This window comes from Emys orbicularis, chromosome 9 (genome assembly GCF_028017835.1).
Source record: "Emys orbicularis isolate rEmyOrb1 chromosome 9, rEmyOrb1.hap1, whole genome shotgun sequence".
NCBI lineage: Eukaryota > Metazoa > Chordata > Testudines > Emydidae > Emys > Emys orbicularis.
In genome coordinates, this window is record NC_088691.1 from 15,027,036 (window position 1) to 15,044,092 (window position 17,057).

Sequence of the window (17,057 nt, forward strand, 5' to 3'; positions counted from 1 at the left end):
ACTGGCACTTACAAATATTCACTGCAGAGTAGACTGAACTGTCAAAACAATTTTGAATCAATTTTCTTTTTAGTAGAATCTGTCGTGTAAGACTCAAATAAAATAATAAACTATAAAAATATGCATGTGGTGCACTCCATCTAGTACCAAAATCATTTATAAGTACTCACATTTTACAATCATTCAGTGATTATATACTCTTTTTGTTTTCAGCTTCAAGAAAATCAGGATGAAATAGAAAACATGATGAATGCAATATTTAAAGGTGTTTTTGTGCATAGATACCGGTAAGTTTACTTGTTCTGTAATTTGTAGCTTTGTAAACTTTTTTGGGTTTGTTGTAAATACTTTACCTTTCACCATTACCTTTTTGTTTCCCCCTTGCAGAGATGCAATAGCTGAAATAAGAGCTATCTGTATTGAAGAGATTGGCATATGGATGAAAATGTATAGTGATGCCTTTCTTAATGACAGCTATTTAAAATATGTAGGTTGGACTATGCATGATAAGGTAAGCTGTATGTTTGAATAGTGCTGTTTGCACCACAAGTTATTTTCTGGGGGAAAATCAGCTTCCCTATTTTCAAATTGCTAGACCTAGAATTAGCATTTGAGCAGAGAGAGAACCAAAACCAATTAAAAAAATTAATGTATTCAGTTCGTGATCCTATTTATACTGAAACTAGTGGCTAAACTATTGAGGTCTAATAGTGCAATATATATTCAACTCATCCAATTGTGTATGAAAAATATAGCACCGTATCCGCCAACATTTTCACAATTTCCATAAAGTTAAGCACATTCACCTACATTTTCAAAAGTGAGCAGTGATTGTGGATGCTAAAATCTAAGTGTCTAACTTAACATCTCTAAAAGGGGCTTATTTTCAGAGGGTCGGTTCCACACACTTTATAAAAATCAGGTCACTTTAAGGCATCTCAGGATGGACAACTTAAAATTGCTAGTCACTTTTGGAAACTGTAGGTCTCAATTTATGTGACTAAATATGGATTCAAGTGGCGTAATTTTTCAGAGGTGTTGAACACCCTCAACTCCTATTGAAGTCTGGGAATGGTAGGTACTTCGTACCTCAGATGTGGGTATAGATGCCTAACTTAGGTACCCACGTTTTAAAATTTTGATCATGGTATATGGAATTTATATACTGATAGTCCTATTGTAAAATAGGGAATGTTGATGTGAGTGTTAGTTTCAACATTTTCTTGGGTTTTGGTTTATAGTATAAATACTGCATCAGTGCAGTTTAGTTTTTAAATCATCTTGTTGTTTTTAAAAGAAAAAACTTTCCTGTCATATAAAAACTAATTGAGTTCATAATACCTCAGAATCTTTTACTTTATTTCACAACATGGATTAAAGTTGTACAAATACATTTCTTACGAATTTATTTTTTAAAGTTTGTTCGGATAATAGAGATTTTATTGGAGTCATTCTCATCACATACGCTTTTTTAAAAGTAGATCATACATATTTTAGATAGAAGTTTAGATATCAAACATATTAAAGGAAATATCAACCATAAGAAAATACTTAATCTTTTAAAATGCCTGTTTAGTCAGTATCTTCAACACTGACTTCCTTTCTGTAATTTTCAGCTTCTTTATTTATATTATTTTTCACATTAACTATGACATTGGATTATGCCAACTGTTTCAGTTTCTCTGGCTGATGCTATTTGCTTGCTGTGGCAATTGAACAGTTTTGCTAGTTGCAAAAGTCTTAATCTGCTTTCTGCATCAGAGTAAAATTTAAATTTCAGGAGGGTTTGTCTGAGCGCCTGCTTTTGGCTTTCTGCTGTGGAAAAACTTGGTACTTATTTTTAAGTTGCTAGTTTGGATTGAGGTGCAAAAGCACTGTGTGGAATACTACACTAAAATGAACATCTGAAGCACTAAAATTCTTCAAGTGATCGCACATGTGCATTCCACTTTTGGTGTGCACGTGCTCCATGCACAGTCGCCGAAAATTTTTCCCTCAGCGGTACCTGTCGGGGTGGCACAAGCACCCTGTGCTGCTGTGTACCTTTGGCGCCAGTAAAGCGCACAATTAAGTAGCTAGTTTTTGGTGTTTATCGGTTTTTCATCTGATTCTTGGTGCTGAGAGATGACTCAGTCAATGGGCTTCAAGCCCTGTCTCTCCTGCAACAAGGCTATGCCCCTGAGTGACCCACACTGAGGCTGCCTGAAGTGCCTGAGGGAAGATTATATTGGGGATCATTACCAAATCTGCAAGGATTTTAAGGCTTTCACAAAGAAGGCTTGGGAGGCCAGGCTAAAGTTTCTGCTCATGGAGGTGACAGTGAGACCTCCATCTGAGCCAGGCTGGTTGGACTCAGCACTGAGTGCCTCAGCGTAAGGAAGAAATGCTCCTCCTGCCTTACCAGAGTCCCGGCACTGATCATTATTCCCAGTGCCTAGAAAAAGGCATAAGAAACAAGCTGCCAGAAGTGGGCAATCATGGACACCGAAGACTGCCAGGCATTGGGGATCAGAGTAGAGTGCGGTCTAAATCCAGTCACTGGTCTGCATAGCTGGGGGTCAGGGCTGTGGGGGGGATGGGGTCGGGGCCTGTCCGGCTCAGAGCTGGGGGTCAGGGCTGTGGGGGGGATGGGGTTGGGGGGTGTCCGGCTCAGAGGAGCTGGGCTGGGGGTCTGGGTGGTGGGGGGGATGGTGTCAGGGGGTGTCCGGCTCAGAGGGGCTGGGCTTGGAGCTGGGGGGGGGATGGGGTCAGGGGGTGTCCGGTTCAGAGGGGCTGGGCTCGGAGCTGGGGGGGGATGGGGTCAGGGGGTGTCTGGCTCAGAGGGGCTGGGCTCAGAGCTGGGGGGGATGGGGTCAGGGGGTGTCCGGCTCAGAGGGGCTGGGGGTCAGGGCTGTGGGGGATGGGGTCAGGGGAGTGCCCGGCCCCAAACCATGCCGCTTACCCCCGCCTCTCCCGGAGCCTCAGCAAGCCACGTCCAGGAGCGGCCCTGGATAGCGCTGCAGTGGCCTGGCTCCAGTGGGGCCTGAGCTCCCGCCGCTTGCTGCAGCTCACAGCCCCGCCCCCTTACCACGCGGCTCTGAACGGGAGGAGCTCAGGCCCCGCCCGAGCTATGCCGCTTTAGCTCTGTCCAGGGCTGCTCCTGGACGCGGTGCGCCGGGGCATGGGGGAAGGCAGAAGCGGGGGGAGCCTCCGACATTCTTGTGTGGGCCCCTGCGGGGCCAGGGGGAAATTGCCCCACTTGCCCCCCCCCCCCCCCGCCTCCCCCCTCCGGGCGGTCCTGGCTACGATGCACACCCTCGATGTTAGGAGAGCACTGTCCTTTTACTTGGACAGGACTAAGCCATTTAGAGTCTCGCCAAAGCTTTTTATCTCCATCGCAGAATGTTCTAAGGGTAACTCCATATCGACTCAAAAAATCTCTAGATGGATATCTGGATGCATTCACTTATGCTATCAATTAAAAGGCATACAAACTCCAGCGTCGATCACGATGCACTCTGCTAGATCCATATCAGCATCAGTAGCATTCCTACACAAGGTTCCCATTATAGACATTTGCAAGGCCGCCACCTGGGCCTCTGAACACAGCTTAGCTAAACGTTATGCCGTCACGCAAGGCCTTCAGGTAGATACTCGACTTGGTTGAACTGTGATATCAGCTGCTTTTTTGCCAACTCCAAAGCCCCTGCCATCCTAGGAGGTCACTGCTCTTCAGTCACTTGGAGTGTTGCACCTACAGGGACATCTCTCTCTCGAAGAAAAGGTTACTCACCTTGTGCAGTAACTGAGGATCTTTGAGATGAGTGTCCCTGTGGATGCTCCACTACCCATCCTCTTTCCCTCTACTTCAGAGTTGGGGGCAGACTTTGGGGTGGAGAAGGAACCGAGGAGTCTGGGTTGCGCGTGTGCTATTGAGATGCCAACGGCGCGCGAGGTAGGCACCACGCGTGTGTGACCTGTATGGGCACTGCTGCAAAACTCTCTGAGCAAAGGCGCAGGGACACACCTTCCCGTGGAGTGGAGCATTCACAGGGACGCTCATCAAGAAGTACTTCAATTACTGCACAAGGCGAGTAACAGTCTCTTCCCAAGTGCTTTGTCTGGTATCATCATGGACTGTTGGGCGTTAAGCACTGTAGAAATGCGATACACTCTCCAGTTCATTTTTATTGCCCCTTCCCTCCCACCCTCCCTCCCCATCCCTCTTCAGGGGACCTCTCTCACAAAAAATTTCTGCACCAGGAGGTTCAATTCCCTCCTTCAGTTGGGAGCTGTAGAAGAGGTTCTGCAGAAGTTAAGGGGGAAGGGTTTCTACTCCCATTATTTCCTAATTCTGAAGGCCAGGGGAGGTCTCAGGCTTATTCTAGACCTGTGCCAACTCAACACCTGTCTCAAAAAGATAAAGTTGCACATGGTCACTCTGGTATCCATTATTTTCTGTCTGTATCCCGGAGACTGGTATGCCACCCTCGATTTAAGAGACGCCTACTTCCATGTGTCAATGTACCAAGGGCACAGAAGGTTCCGCAGGTTCATAGTTCACACTGTCAATTCAAGGTGCTCCCGTTCGACCTGTCTGTTCACAAAATATATGGCTATAGTGGCAGCATTCCTGGAGATTAGAGGTGAAGGTCAACCCTTATCTGAACAACTGGCTAGTTAAGGGCCAGATCAGGGCTCAGTTGGTGTCCAGTGTTTGACTCATCCAGTCGATGTTCAAGGCCCTAGGCCTTCTAATCAACGCAGACAAGTCTACCCATTGTCTGGTACAGAGGATAGAGTTTATTGGACTGACCCAAGCTAGGGCAATTCTCCCAGAGTTATGTTTCCCTGGTGACACACCTCAAAGGTCATTCAGTCACAACAGCCCGAAACTGTATGAGGATCCTAAGCCACATGGCCTCGTGCACTTATGTTGTACAACACATGAGACTGCACCTCTGACGCCTCCAGACATCGCTGGCCTCAGTATACTTGCCAAACTGTCTCCATCTGGATGCTGTACTCTCAGTACCTTCACAGGTTCTCATCTCTTTAGATTGGTGGTTGGATCCTCTCAGTATTTGGACGTGCATTTCCTTTATCTGTTCTCAACATCAATGACTCTGGTCTCAGACACGTCAGCACTAGGGTGGGGAGCTCACTTGGGGCCCCTCGGAACTCAGGGCCATTGGTCTTGTGTGGAGTTCTCCTTTCATATCAACATCAGAGAGCTCAGAGTGGTTCGTATTGTCTATCAGACTTTCCTGCCTCATATCGGGGCAGAAGTTTATTTGTTCTTACAGACAACACTGTCACCATGTTTTACTTAAACAGGCAAAAAGGAGCTCGTTCTTCCCTCCTTTGTCAGGAAGTAGTCCAGCTATGGGAATTTTGCATAGCCCATTCAATCAACTTGGAGGTCTCTTACTTTCTAGGGGTACAGAATGAGCTGGCAGATCACCTGAGCAGATCTTTCGCCAGTCACCATGAGCGGGGACTTTGCCCGGATGTAGCCAGAGACCTTTCCCAGCATTGGGGCACTCCCCAAATAGATCCGTTTGTGAACACAGACAACAGAAATTGTCACCAATTCTTATCCCTTCAAGGCTGCAGTCTGGGTTCCATCATGGACGCCTTCCTGCTATCCTGAACTGGACAGCTTTATTATGCTTTCCTCCCAATCCCAGTCCTACACACAGCACTATTAAAGATGAAGAGGGACCACGCCTGGGTTATATTATTCTCCACTCTGCTAGACCTTTGTGGTGACTCCAGTCTTGCTCCTTTTGCACCTGGATTTGATGTTTCAGGAACATAGTGAGCTGCTCCACCCAAACCTGAGTTCTCTTCATTTAACGATCTGGAACAGTGGTGGGCAGCCTGTGGCCCGTGGGTAATCAGTTGGCGGGCCGCGAGACAGTTTGTTTACATTGACTGTCCGCAGGCACGGCCACCAACAGCTCCCAGTGGCCACAGTTCACTGTTCCTGGCCAATGGGAGCTGCGGGAAGCGGCGTGGGCTGCAGGGACGTGCTGACCGCTACTTCCCGCAGCTCCCATTGACTGGGAACGGCGAACTTCAGCCACTGGGAGCTGCGGGTGGCCATGCCTGTGGACGGTCAATGTAAAGAAACTGTCTTGCGGCCTGCTAGCGGATTACACTGATGGGCCACAGGTTGCCCACCGCTGGCCTAGAAGCTCCCTGGCTAAATCCCAGAGAACAGATTTGTTTGGAGTGAGTTCGCCAGGTCTTACTAAATAGTAAAATCCCTGCACCAGAGCTGCCTACCTGTCAAAATGGAAGTGGTTCTCCATCTGGGCTTCCCAAGCCAGAGTCTCGCCGATGCAGTCATCCATTCAAAATATACTCGACTGTTTGTTACACCTAAATGGCAAGTCTTAGCAATTACCTCTGTCAAGGTTCACCTGGCAGCAAGATAAGCTTTCCACCCTCGGGTGGATGACTGTTCTGTTTTTTCCAATGACTTGACAGTCATATTTCCCAAAGGCCTAGAAAGGTTGTACTCTCAAGTAAGGGACCCTGTTCCCCCTTGTCTTGTCAAAACTTATGGAACCCCCATTTGAGCTTTTAGCAACGTACTCCTTGCCATCGTCCAGGAAAAGCGTAGGTTTTCTAATTCCCATCATTACTTCCAGAAGAGTCTCTGAACTCTGTGACCTCACATCAGAACCATATACAGTCTTCTTTAAAGATAAGATGTACTTACGTCCTCACCCCAGTTTCTTCCCAAAAATAGTTTAGCAATTTCATAGCAATCAATTTACCTACCTGTTTTTTACCCAAAACCTCATGCAAATAAGAATAAACAACAAATTCACTCTTTGGATGTTAGACAGGCTCTAGCATTCTACATAGAAAAGAATAAACTGTTTCGGCAGTCCTCCCAACTGTTCGTGGCTGTAGCGGACAGAATGAGAGGTCTCCCAATCTCATCACAAAGAATTTTGTCCTGGATAACTTTGTGTATTCTCACTCGTTACGATCAGGCAGGTGTTTTACCACCAAGTAACCTGACTGCTCATTTCACAAGATCATAAGCATCCTCAGCAGCATTCTTAGCGCAGATCCCTATTAATGACATTTGTAAAGCAGGAACCTGGTCATCGGTGCACACATTCTCCTCCCATTACATCATGACCCAAGACTCTAGGGATAATGTCAAGTTTGGTTGGGCTGTGTTATAATCTGTGAACTCTGATTCTATATCACTGCTTGGGAGTCACCAAGAGTGACATGCACATGTGCAATCACTTGAAGAAAAAACAGTTACTAAACTTTCATAACTGTTGTTCTTTAAGTTGTGTTGCACATGTCCATTCCATGATCCGCTCTCCTACATTTCTAAATCTGAGTTTCTGGAAAGAAGGAACTCAGGGTGCGGGGTCAGCTGGGCGCTTTATACTGGTACTTATAGAGCATGGCAGCAGAGGGTACTCGAGCCACCCCGATGGGTACCACTGAGGGGAAAAATTTCCAGTGACTGTGCAAAGGGTGCATGCATACCAAGAGTGGAATGAACATGTGTAGGGCCCTACCAAATTCACAGCTATGAAAAATGCATCACGGACCATGAAATCTGGTCTTTTGTGTACTTTTACCCTATACTATACAGATTTCACGGGGGAGACAATCATTTCTCAAGCCAGGGGTCCCGACCTAAAAGGGGTCTGTGGGAGGGGTGTCGCAAGGTTAATGTAGGGAGGTCGTGATATTGCCACCCTTACTTCTGCACTGTCTTCAGAGCTGCGTGGCCAGAGTGACGACTGCTGGCCACGCACCCAGTTCTGAAGGCAGTGCCCCACCAGCAGCAGCACAGAAGGGTGGCAATACCACAACCTGTCTACAATAACCTTGCAACCCCCTTTTGAGTTAGGACCCCTACAGATACAATGCCGTGAAATTTCAGATTTAAGTATCTGAAATCATTAAATTTACGATTTTAAAAATCCAATGACCATGAAATTGACCAAAATGGACTGTGAATTTGGTAGGGCCCTAGACATGTGCAACACATCTCAAAGAACAACAGTTACAAAGTTTGTAAATGTTTTTTACACCCTGAAAGTGTAAAAATAAGTATGTAGTGATGATACAAATGCAATTATGACATCAATATCATGATGATAATCTTTGGTAGTTTGTTGCTCAAGAGAAGAGCTGCTGATAATTATGCCAGTGATGTGGGAAAACAAGATAATACGAGCCACAGGAACTTAATTTTATTTAGACAAATTCAGATTTTAGAGTGGAAAATTATATATGCTTTGAAGATGAAATACACTTCAAATACTTGGTTTTAATCGAGTTCTTAATTTGATTTTAGCAAGGGGAGGTAAGGCTCAAATGTCTTACTGCTTTGCAAGGACTTTACTATAATAAAGAGCTTAATTCCAAATTGGAACTCTTCACCAGTCGATTCAAGGTACGTATAGTTTGATATTTTCAAGAAAACCGACTTTAAGCTTTTAAAAAATTGTTCTATTTTACTTTGTGCTGCGTTGAAAATAGTTTCCTTTTTGTTCTTAGGATAGAATTGTGTCTATGACTCTTGACAAAGAATATGATGTTGCAGTCCAAGCAATAAAATTACTTACTCTTGTTTTACAGTAAGTATATATCTATTTCTGACCAATATGAAGTATAAGAACTTTAAAAATATCTCTGTGTATAAGTGTAAGTCAGACGCCTCCATACAGAGTCTGAGAGAAGTTTGTCCATCTTACACTACTAGCACAATGATGTATTCTAGAAATAGTCAGCAGTGATATTTCCAGCGAGGATGTCATCCCAACCTTACACATTTAAATGCTAGAAATATTACGACACTCACTTCAATTTGAAGTTTTTCATAGTAGAGCTGAACTAGAAAAATATACTGCAGATGGGATGTGTCTGATAGGCAATAATTGAACTAAGCTGACTCTTAGGTCACAACATACTGTGTCTTGGATATGTTTTAGAAAATGTAGTGTAACTTTGTGGAATGCTGTTTTAAAAACAGAACATTTTATATCTTGAGAACCTTTCTGACAATCAGCGGACAGTTTATTTCAAAGATATTCTCTGGTTAGGACTAGTATAGTTTCAGATTAAGGTATTTTTCTAAACCAGATGCTATAGGTGAAATGGATACATGACACTAAAATCTTAGGGTGAGGTTAACCATTACTATAGGCCATTTAGAAAAAATATTGATTAATTTTATTGGAAGATAGGAGTCCCCTAGAATGAGTTGAAAATCTTAACCCTAGTAGCTATTCTTATCCATAACAAGATGAGATGACATGAAGCAGAAGAACTAGCTTGCTATAGAGTATGTAACTGGAGACAGGCTTGGCTTGATTTTGTTTGTGAAGTAATAGTTTCAGTACCCTGTTGATTTAAAAGCATGGCACATGTAGGCAAAGCAGAGGGTTGCCCAACAAATTAGACTAATATTTTAGCAGTGCTGTATCCTCCATGTAGAAGGACTTTTCACTTGGGTTGTTTTTTTTTGTTTTGTTTTTTTTTGTTTTGTTTTGTTTTTTTTAAGGATTGAGGACATTTTAAAGACAAGGCTTTCTTTTGACTCTTCCCTTTTCTCCTGTCTAATGATAGAATTAAATTTTTTGTCTGTGTATTTTTTTTCTTTCTCTTCCTAGGAGTAGTGAAGAAGTTCTGACTGCAGAAGACTGTGAAAATGTCTATCATCTGGTTTACTCAGCTCACCGGCCAGTAGCAGTAGCTGCAGGGGAGTTTCTTTATAAAAAGTGAGGAGCAATATACTTAATGTTAATTGATTACCTTTTTATTGTATGGACTATCTAAAAAAGCATTAATATGGATATTTACCTTCTAGCTAGGAAAAGGGAAATCTGAGTAAGGAAGTAGGCTTTAAATTACTTTTGTTTTAAAATGTGGGACCACTGTAGATCACAGTTCAGACTGTAAGTGACAAAGGCATGGATAACTTGTAGTGAGATCTACATTTTAAAAAAAAAGTCACAACCCAGATAGAAGCATTAGTCCTGGTGCTGGCTGTTTGGGAATCCGGAAACTCAGATAGAAGCATTAGTCCTGGTGCTGGCTGTTTGGGAATCCGGAAACTGCAGGTAATCTGGCAAGACCCTACAAGTTGTAAACCTGTCTCATGTGAAATGTTTTAGAGAATTCTTAAAATACCTTTTCTGTGTAATGTAGCATTTACATAAAATATACACTTGCATAAGTAGCTCATAGTTTTCTTGCTTAATATGTGGCCATCCCAGCTAAATTATGTAAAGAATACACACTGTTCTCATGAATGCCATGTAAAATGTTGCATATATTACACTTAGAAGTGGTGATGTTTTAAGGAATGGACTAGGACAAGGGTCGGCAACGTTCGGCACGCGGCTCGCCAGGGTAAGCACCCTGGCGGGCCGGGCCAGTTTTATTTACCTGCTGACGCGGCAGGTCGCGGCCCCCACTGGCCGCGGTTCGCTGTCCCGGGCCAATGGGGGCGGCGAGAAGCGGTGCGGGTGAGCGATGTGCTGGCTGCGGCTTCTCGCCGCCCCCATTGGCCCGGGACGGCGAACCGCGGCCAGTGGGGGCCGCAATCGGCCGAACCTGCCACGTCAGCAAGTAAATAAACTGGCCCGGCCCGCCAGGGTGCTTACCCTGGCGAGCTGCGTGCCGAACGTTGCCGACCCCTGGACTAGGATGTGTATTGGTATTACTTTCTCTTACATGACTGATCCAGATTGTTTTGGATTGTCTGCTGTCTTGGTACATCTGACAGCCATTGTGGTTTAGCTCGCTCCTGTAAGCTTCCATTTTTCTCATCATCTTTCAGTAAGAGTTCATGAAGAGTCTGTTAAATCTGTATCCACCAATTGGTAAATCTACAAGTCTATGGGATTTGAATTTGGTCCATACCCAAGCTTTTGTCCTTACCAAGTTTACCCTTTTGCGATAATGCTGTTTCTTTGTAATGTGTATTTTTACTGGCCGTTGCTTCAGCTAATCTTCTGACGATGGCAGATTGCGTAAACTGGATATAGAAGGGCTCTCAGTCCTTTTACTTATCAAACTATTACTGTTTAACTATTACATAGTTACTGAGATTGTAAGCTCTTTGCGGTAGGAACTCTCTTTTTGTACAGTTTTTGGAAGGCTCTTAGCACAATGGGGTCATGATCCATGATTGGGGCTCTCAGGCAGTATGATATTACAAATAATTAATAAATAATTACTTGGAATAGTGCGAAGTCCTTTTGTAAGACACCTACATTCTTTGAGAAATTTAGACCATTTATAAGAGATTATAAAAATGGATCATTTTGTTATGCAGACCTGCTATGATCTGTATGGAGTATCAGTGTCATTAAGACTTCAGCCTCAGTCCTGTAGACTTATGCACTTGCTCAACTTTAAACACTCGATTAGTCCCACTGAAATGAGTGTTCAAAGTTGGAGAACTCAAATGCTTAGTTAAGCACTTGCTTAAGCTTTTCTGGGATTTAAGGCCTAAATCCTGCATGCCTCTAATGGAAGGGCAGCTCTATCAATTCCTGAAACTTACAAAACTGCCTCTTGGAGGTCAAATCATAGAATCATAGAACTGGAAGGGACCTCAAGAGGTCATCTCGTTCAGTCCCTTGCACTGATGGCAGGACTAAGTATTATCTAGCCCGAGGTCGGCAACCTGCGGCACGTGTGCCAATTTTTACTGGCACGCTGCTGCCAGCCGGGTTTCCAGCTGCCGGGCCCGCTCAGCCCACTGCCAGCCTGGGGGAATGGAACCCCCAGCTGGCAGCAGGCTGAGCGGGGCCGGTGGCCAGGACCCCAGCTGGCAGGAGCCTGTGGACGAACCCCAGACCGGCAGCGGAGGAGCCGGCGGATGGAACCCCAGACCGGCAGTTGGTGAGCCGCTACCGGTCTGGGTTTCTGTCCGCCACCCCGCTCAGCCCACTGACGGTCTGGGGTTCTGGCCACTGGCCCCTTGCCAGCTGGGGTCTCAGCCATCAGCCCCACTCAGCCTGCTACCAGCCTGGGATACCAGCCGCTGACCCCACTCACCTCGTTGCTGGTCTGGGGTTCCAGCCGCCCGGCCCCCTGCCAGCTGGGGTCCGGGCCTCCGGCCCTGCTCAGCCCACTGCCGGCCTGAGGTACCGGCAGCCAGCCCAGGGCTCTGCTCCTGGCCTGGGCCCAGCGCTCTGCAGCCGCCCCCGGCTTCTAAAAAAATCTCGCATATCTCGCACCCCCAGAAAGGGCGTCTCGCACCCCCGGGGGGTGCGTGCATCCCAGGTTAAGAACCACTGCACTAAACTGATAAGATCTGCATTTTAATTTAATTTTAAATGAAGCTTCTTAAACATTTTAAAAACCTTGTTTACTTTACATACAACAATAGTTTAGTTATATAATATAGACTTAGAGAGAGAGAGACCTTCTAAAAACGTTAAAATGTATTACTGGCACACGAAACCTTAAATTAGAGTGAATAAATGAAGACTCGGCACACCACTTCTGAAAGGTTGTCGACCCCTGATCTAGACCATCTCTGACAGGTGTTTGTCTAACCTCTTAAAAATCTCCAATGATGGAGATTCCACAACCTCCCTAGGCAATTTATTCCACTGCTTAACCACCCTGACAGGAAGTTTTTCTTAATGTCCATCCTAAACTGCCCATGCTGCAATTTAAGCCCGTTGCTTCTTGTCTTATCCTCGGAGGTTAAGAAGAAAAATTTTTCTTCCTCCACCTTGTATCAACCTTTGATGTACTTGAAAACTGTTATCATGCCCCTCTCAGTCTTCTCTTTTCCAGACTAAACAACCCCAATTTTTTCAATCTTCCCTCATAGGTCATGTTTTCTAGACCTTTATTTATTTTTGTTGCTCTTCTCTGGACTTTATCCAATTTATCCACATCTTTCCTGAAATGTGGTGCCCAGAACTGGGCACAATACTCCAGTTGGGGCCTAATCAGCATGGAGTAGAGTAGAAGAATTACTTCTCATGTCTTTCTTACTAGACTCCTGCTAAAACATCCCAGAATGATGTTCGCTTTTTTTGAAACTGTGTTACACTGTTGACTCATATTTAGCTTATGGTCCACTATGACCCTCAGATCCCTTTCCACAGTACTCCTTCCTAGGCAGTCATTTCCCCATTTTGTGTGCAGCTGATTGTTCCTTCCTAAATGGAGTACTTTGCATTTGTCCTTGTTGAATTTCATCCTATTTACTTCAGACCATTTCTCCAGTTTGTCCAGATCATTTTGAATTTTAATCCTATCCTCTAAAGCACTTGCAACCCCTCCTAGCTTGGTATCATCCGCAAACTTTATAAGTGTACTCTCTATACCAGGGTGGCCAACCTGTGGCTCCGGAGCTGCATGCGGCTCTTCAGAGGTTAATATGCAACTCCTTGTATTAGGTCCTGACTCCGAGGTTGGAGCTACAGATGCTGTGGGGTGCTCACTGCTCAATCCCCTGCTCTGCCCTATGTCCTGCCACCACTCCACCCCTTCCCCCCAGGCCCCTGCCCCTTCCCCCAAGCCTGCCATGCCCTCGCTCCTCCTCCCCAGCCTCCTGTGCACTTCAAAACAGCTGATTGCGGTGGGCGGGAGGGAGGGGGAGGCACTGATGGGGAGGGGGCTGCCAGTGGGCAGGAGGCGCTGGGGGCTGGAGTGGGGGTAGCAGATGGGGGGGCTGCTGACATATTACTGTGGCTGTTTGGCAATGTTCATTGGTAAATTCTGGCTCCTTCTTAGGCTCAGGTTGGCCACCCCTGCTCTATACCATTATCTAAATTATTGATGAAGATATTGAACAGAACTGGACCCAGAACTGATCCCTGCGGGACCCCACTCGTTATGTCCTTCCAGCATGACTGTGAACCACTGATAACTACTCTCTGGGAACGGTTTTCCAACCAGTTATGTACCCACCTTATAGTAGCTCCATCTAGGTTGTATTTCCCTAGTTTGTTATGAGAAGGTCATGCGAGACAATATTAAAAGGTTTGCTAAAGTCAAGATATACCATGTCTACCTCTTGCCCCTTATCCACAAGGCTTGTTATCCTGTCAAAGAAAGCTATTGGATTGATTTGACATGATTTGTTCTTGACATCCATGCTGACTGTTACTTATCACCTTATCTTCTAGATGTTTGCAAATTATTTGCTCCATTATCTTTCCGGGCACAGAAGTTAAGTTGACTGTTCTGTAATTCCCTGGGTTGTCCTTATTTCCCTTTTTATAGATTGGCACTATATTTGCCCTTTTCCAGTCTTCTGGAATCTCTCCCATCTTCCCTGACTTTTCAAAGATAATCGCTAATGGATCAGATATCTCCTCAGTGAGCTCCTTGTGTATTCTAGGATGCATTTCATCAGGTCCTGGTGACTTGAAGACATCTAAATTGTCTAAGTAATTTTTAACTTGTTCTTTTCCTATTTTAGCCTCTGATCCTACCTCATTTTCACTGACATTCACTGTGTTAGATGTTCAATCACCACCAACCTTCTTGGTGAAAACCGAAACAAAGAAGTCATAAGTGCACTTCTGACATTTCCACATTTTCTGTCTCCCCCGCCCTACCCTCCCCCCCCCCTCCCCCCCCCCCCCATTGAGTAACGGGCCTACCCTGTCCTTTGTCTTCCTCTTGCTTCTAATGTATTTGTAGAATGTTTTCTTGTTACCCTTTATGTCTCTAAAAAAAGAACAGGAGTACTTGTGGCACCTTAAAGACTAACAAATTTATTTGAGCATAAGCTTTCGTGGGCTACAGCCCACTTCATCGGATGCATTGCACGAAAGCTTATGCTCAAATAAATTTGTTAGTCTCTAAGGTGCCACAAGTACTTCTGGTTTTTTTTGCAGATACAGACTAACACGGCTGCTACTCTGAAACCTGTCTTTATGTCTCTAGCTAGTTTGATCTCATTTTGTGCCTTAGTCTTTCTAATTTTGTCCCTACACACTTGTGTTGTTTGTTTATTTTCATCCTTTATAATTTAACCTAGTTTCCACTTTTTGTAGGACTTTTTTTTAATTTTTAGGTCATTTAAGATCTCCTGGGTAAGCCAGGTGCCATACTTCCTATCTTCCCTACATAGTGGGATAGTTTGCTCTTGTGCCCTTAATAATGTCTCTTTGAAAGAATTGCCAACTGTTTTCAATTGTTTTTCCCCTTAGACTTGCTTCCCATGGAATCTTACCTACCAACTCCGAGTTTGCTAAAGTCTGCCTTCTTGAAATCCATTGTCTTTATTTTGCTGTTCTCCCTCCTACCATTCCTTAGAATCGTGAACTCTATCATTTCATGATCACTTTCACCCAAACTGCCTTCAACTTTCAAATTCTCAACTAGTTCCTCCCTGTTTGTCAAAATCAAATTTAGAACAGCCTCTCTCCTAGTAGTTTTCTCCACCTTCTGAAATAAAAAATTGTCTCCAATACATTCCAAGAATTTATTGGATAATCTATGCCTTGCTGTGTTATTTTCCCAACAGATGTCTGAGTTGTTGAAGTCCCCCATCACCAAGTCCTGTGCTTTGGATGGTTTTGCTAGTTGATTCACCCTCTTTCTCCTCTCCCCCCCACCCCCCCGTTCCCCTCTCCCCCCCGGTTCTGTTTTCTCTCCTTTATCCCTGCTATAACAGCCCATGCTCCCCCCACATTCCGACCCTTCTCCCATGTCTCCATGTTTTTGACTTACTTGTGGGCTTTCCCCAAGCATGCTCAGAGGCTAGATCAGATATCTGTTTCAAAAAAGCATGCTTTTGCAAAGCGCTGTTATTTTGCTCAGAAGTTGATCAGATGCCTGTTTCAGAAAAGTAAAGAGCAATGCTTCACTCTCCAATTAGTAATACTTTTCTTCCTTTTTCCTGATACTGTTTCCATTGCTTCCTAGTCTTCTGAATGGGGGGTGGGGTCTGTAGAGGCAATTTCATAAAGGAGTAAGGAATTCTAGTTACCAATAATTGGAGTTCATGAAGTTCTGCAGGTCCACACTGATCCTTCCATTCCTCTTAGAAGCTTTTGTGATTGCTATAGCATCCACCTGAAGCACACCGTGAAATCAAAAGGCAGCACCTATAAAACTGATTGAAAGGCAGCTTGTCCAATCAACCCATCTCCCTTCAAAATAATCTAGATCCACAAGTAAAACATGCACATTATACAGTAGTCTGCCTCAATCTTGTAGTAACATCAGTGTCTTGATATAAACTGATTATGACAATATTAAATTTTACATTGTAGTATTGCTTACAGCAGTTCATTTGTATCCTAAACTGTGACAGTATTGTTCAGTGTAATTGCATTTTCCCTTTCCACATTAACAAAAGGAACTGATAAAAAGATACAGTGCTTAACATAGAACTTGGACATTCACTGCTGCAGGATAATTAGTTAAATAGCTTGGTTAAGTTTTTTAAAAATATATATTTTATATGAATAAGAGCATCTGAGCTTCAGTTATTTAGGATAAAATTAAGAATGATTATTCCTTGTGCTTCAAAGATAAATGATCACCTGCTGGTGTCAAGAAATATGCTTCCGGAGTACAGGATTGCACAGATAGGTGCATTAATAGGGGTTTACATCTTCCTTTGAAATATTCAGCATTGGTTACTGTTGGAAACAGGATACTAATACCATTAGTCTATTTTAGTATAGCATTTCTTATTTCCTACAAGGAGAAAATATTTTATGTTAAAAATATTTTATTTTCTTAGGCTTTTCAGTCGCAGAGAGCCTGAAGATGATGGACTGCTTAAAAGGAGGGGGAGACAAGGTCCAAATGCTAATCTTGTGAAGACTTTGGTGTTTTTCTTTTTGGAAAGCGAAGTAAGTTGTCTACACTTGCGGGGCGGAGAATCGATCTAAGTTACGCAACTTCAGCTATGTGAATAACGTAGCTGAAGTCGACTTACTTAGACCTACTCACTGCGGTGTCTTCACTGCAGTGAGTCAACTGCTGCCGCTCCCCCGTCGACTCTGCCTGCGCCTCTCGCGGCGGTGGAGTACAGGAGTCGACGGGAGAGCACTCGGGGCTCGATCGCTGCCTGCCGATTCGGTGGG

General features: G+C 44.4%; 1 protein-coding gene across 1 annotated transcript in view; it reads left to right on the forward strand.

Moving 5' to 3' along the window:
* The window catches only part of STAG2 (STAG2 cohesin complex component), a 178,293-nt gene that overhangs the window by 97,115 nt on the left and 64,121 nt on the right, over positions 1-17,057 (forward strand). Inside the window, exons 9-14 of the mRNA XM_065411203.1 lie at positions 214-287; positions 388-511; positions 8,327-8,425; positions 8,530-8,609; positions 9,645-9,752; positions 16,712-16,823. Of these exons, the coding sequence (XP_065267275.1) occupies positions 214-287; positions 388-511; positions 8,327-8,425; positions 8,530-8,609; positions 9,645-9,752; positions 16,712-16,823 (597 nt within the window). The remainder of the gene's footprint in view (positions 1-213; positions 288-387; positions 512-8,326; positions 8,426-8,529; positions 8,610-9,644; positions 9,753-16,711; positions 16,824-17,057) is intronic.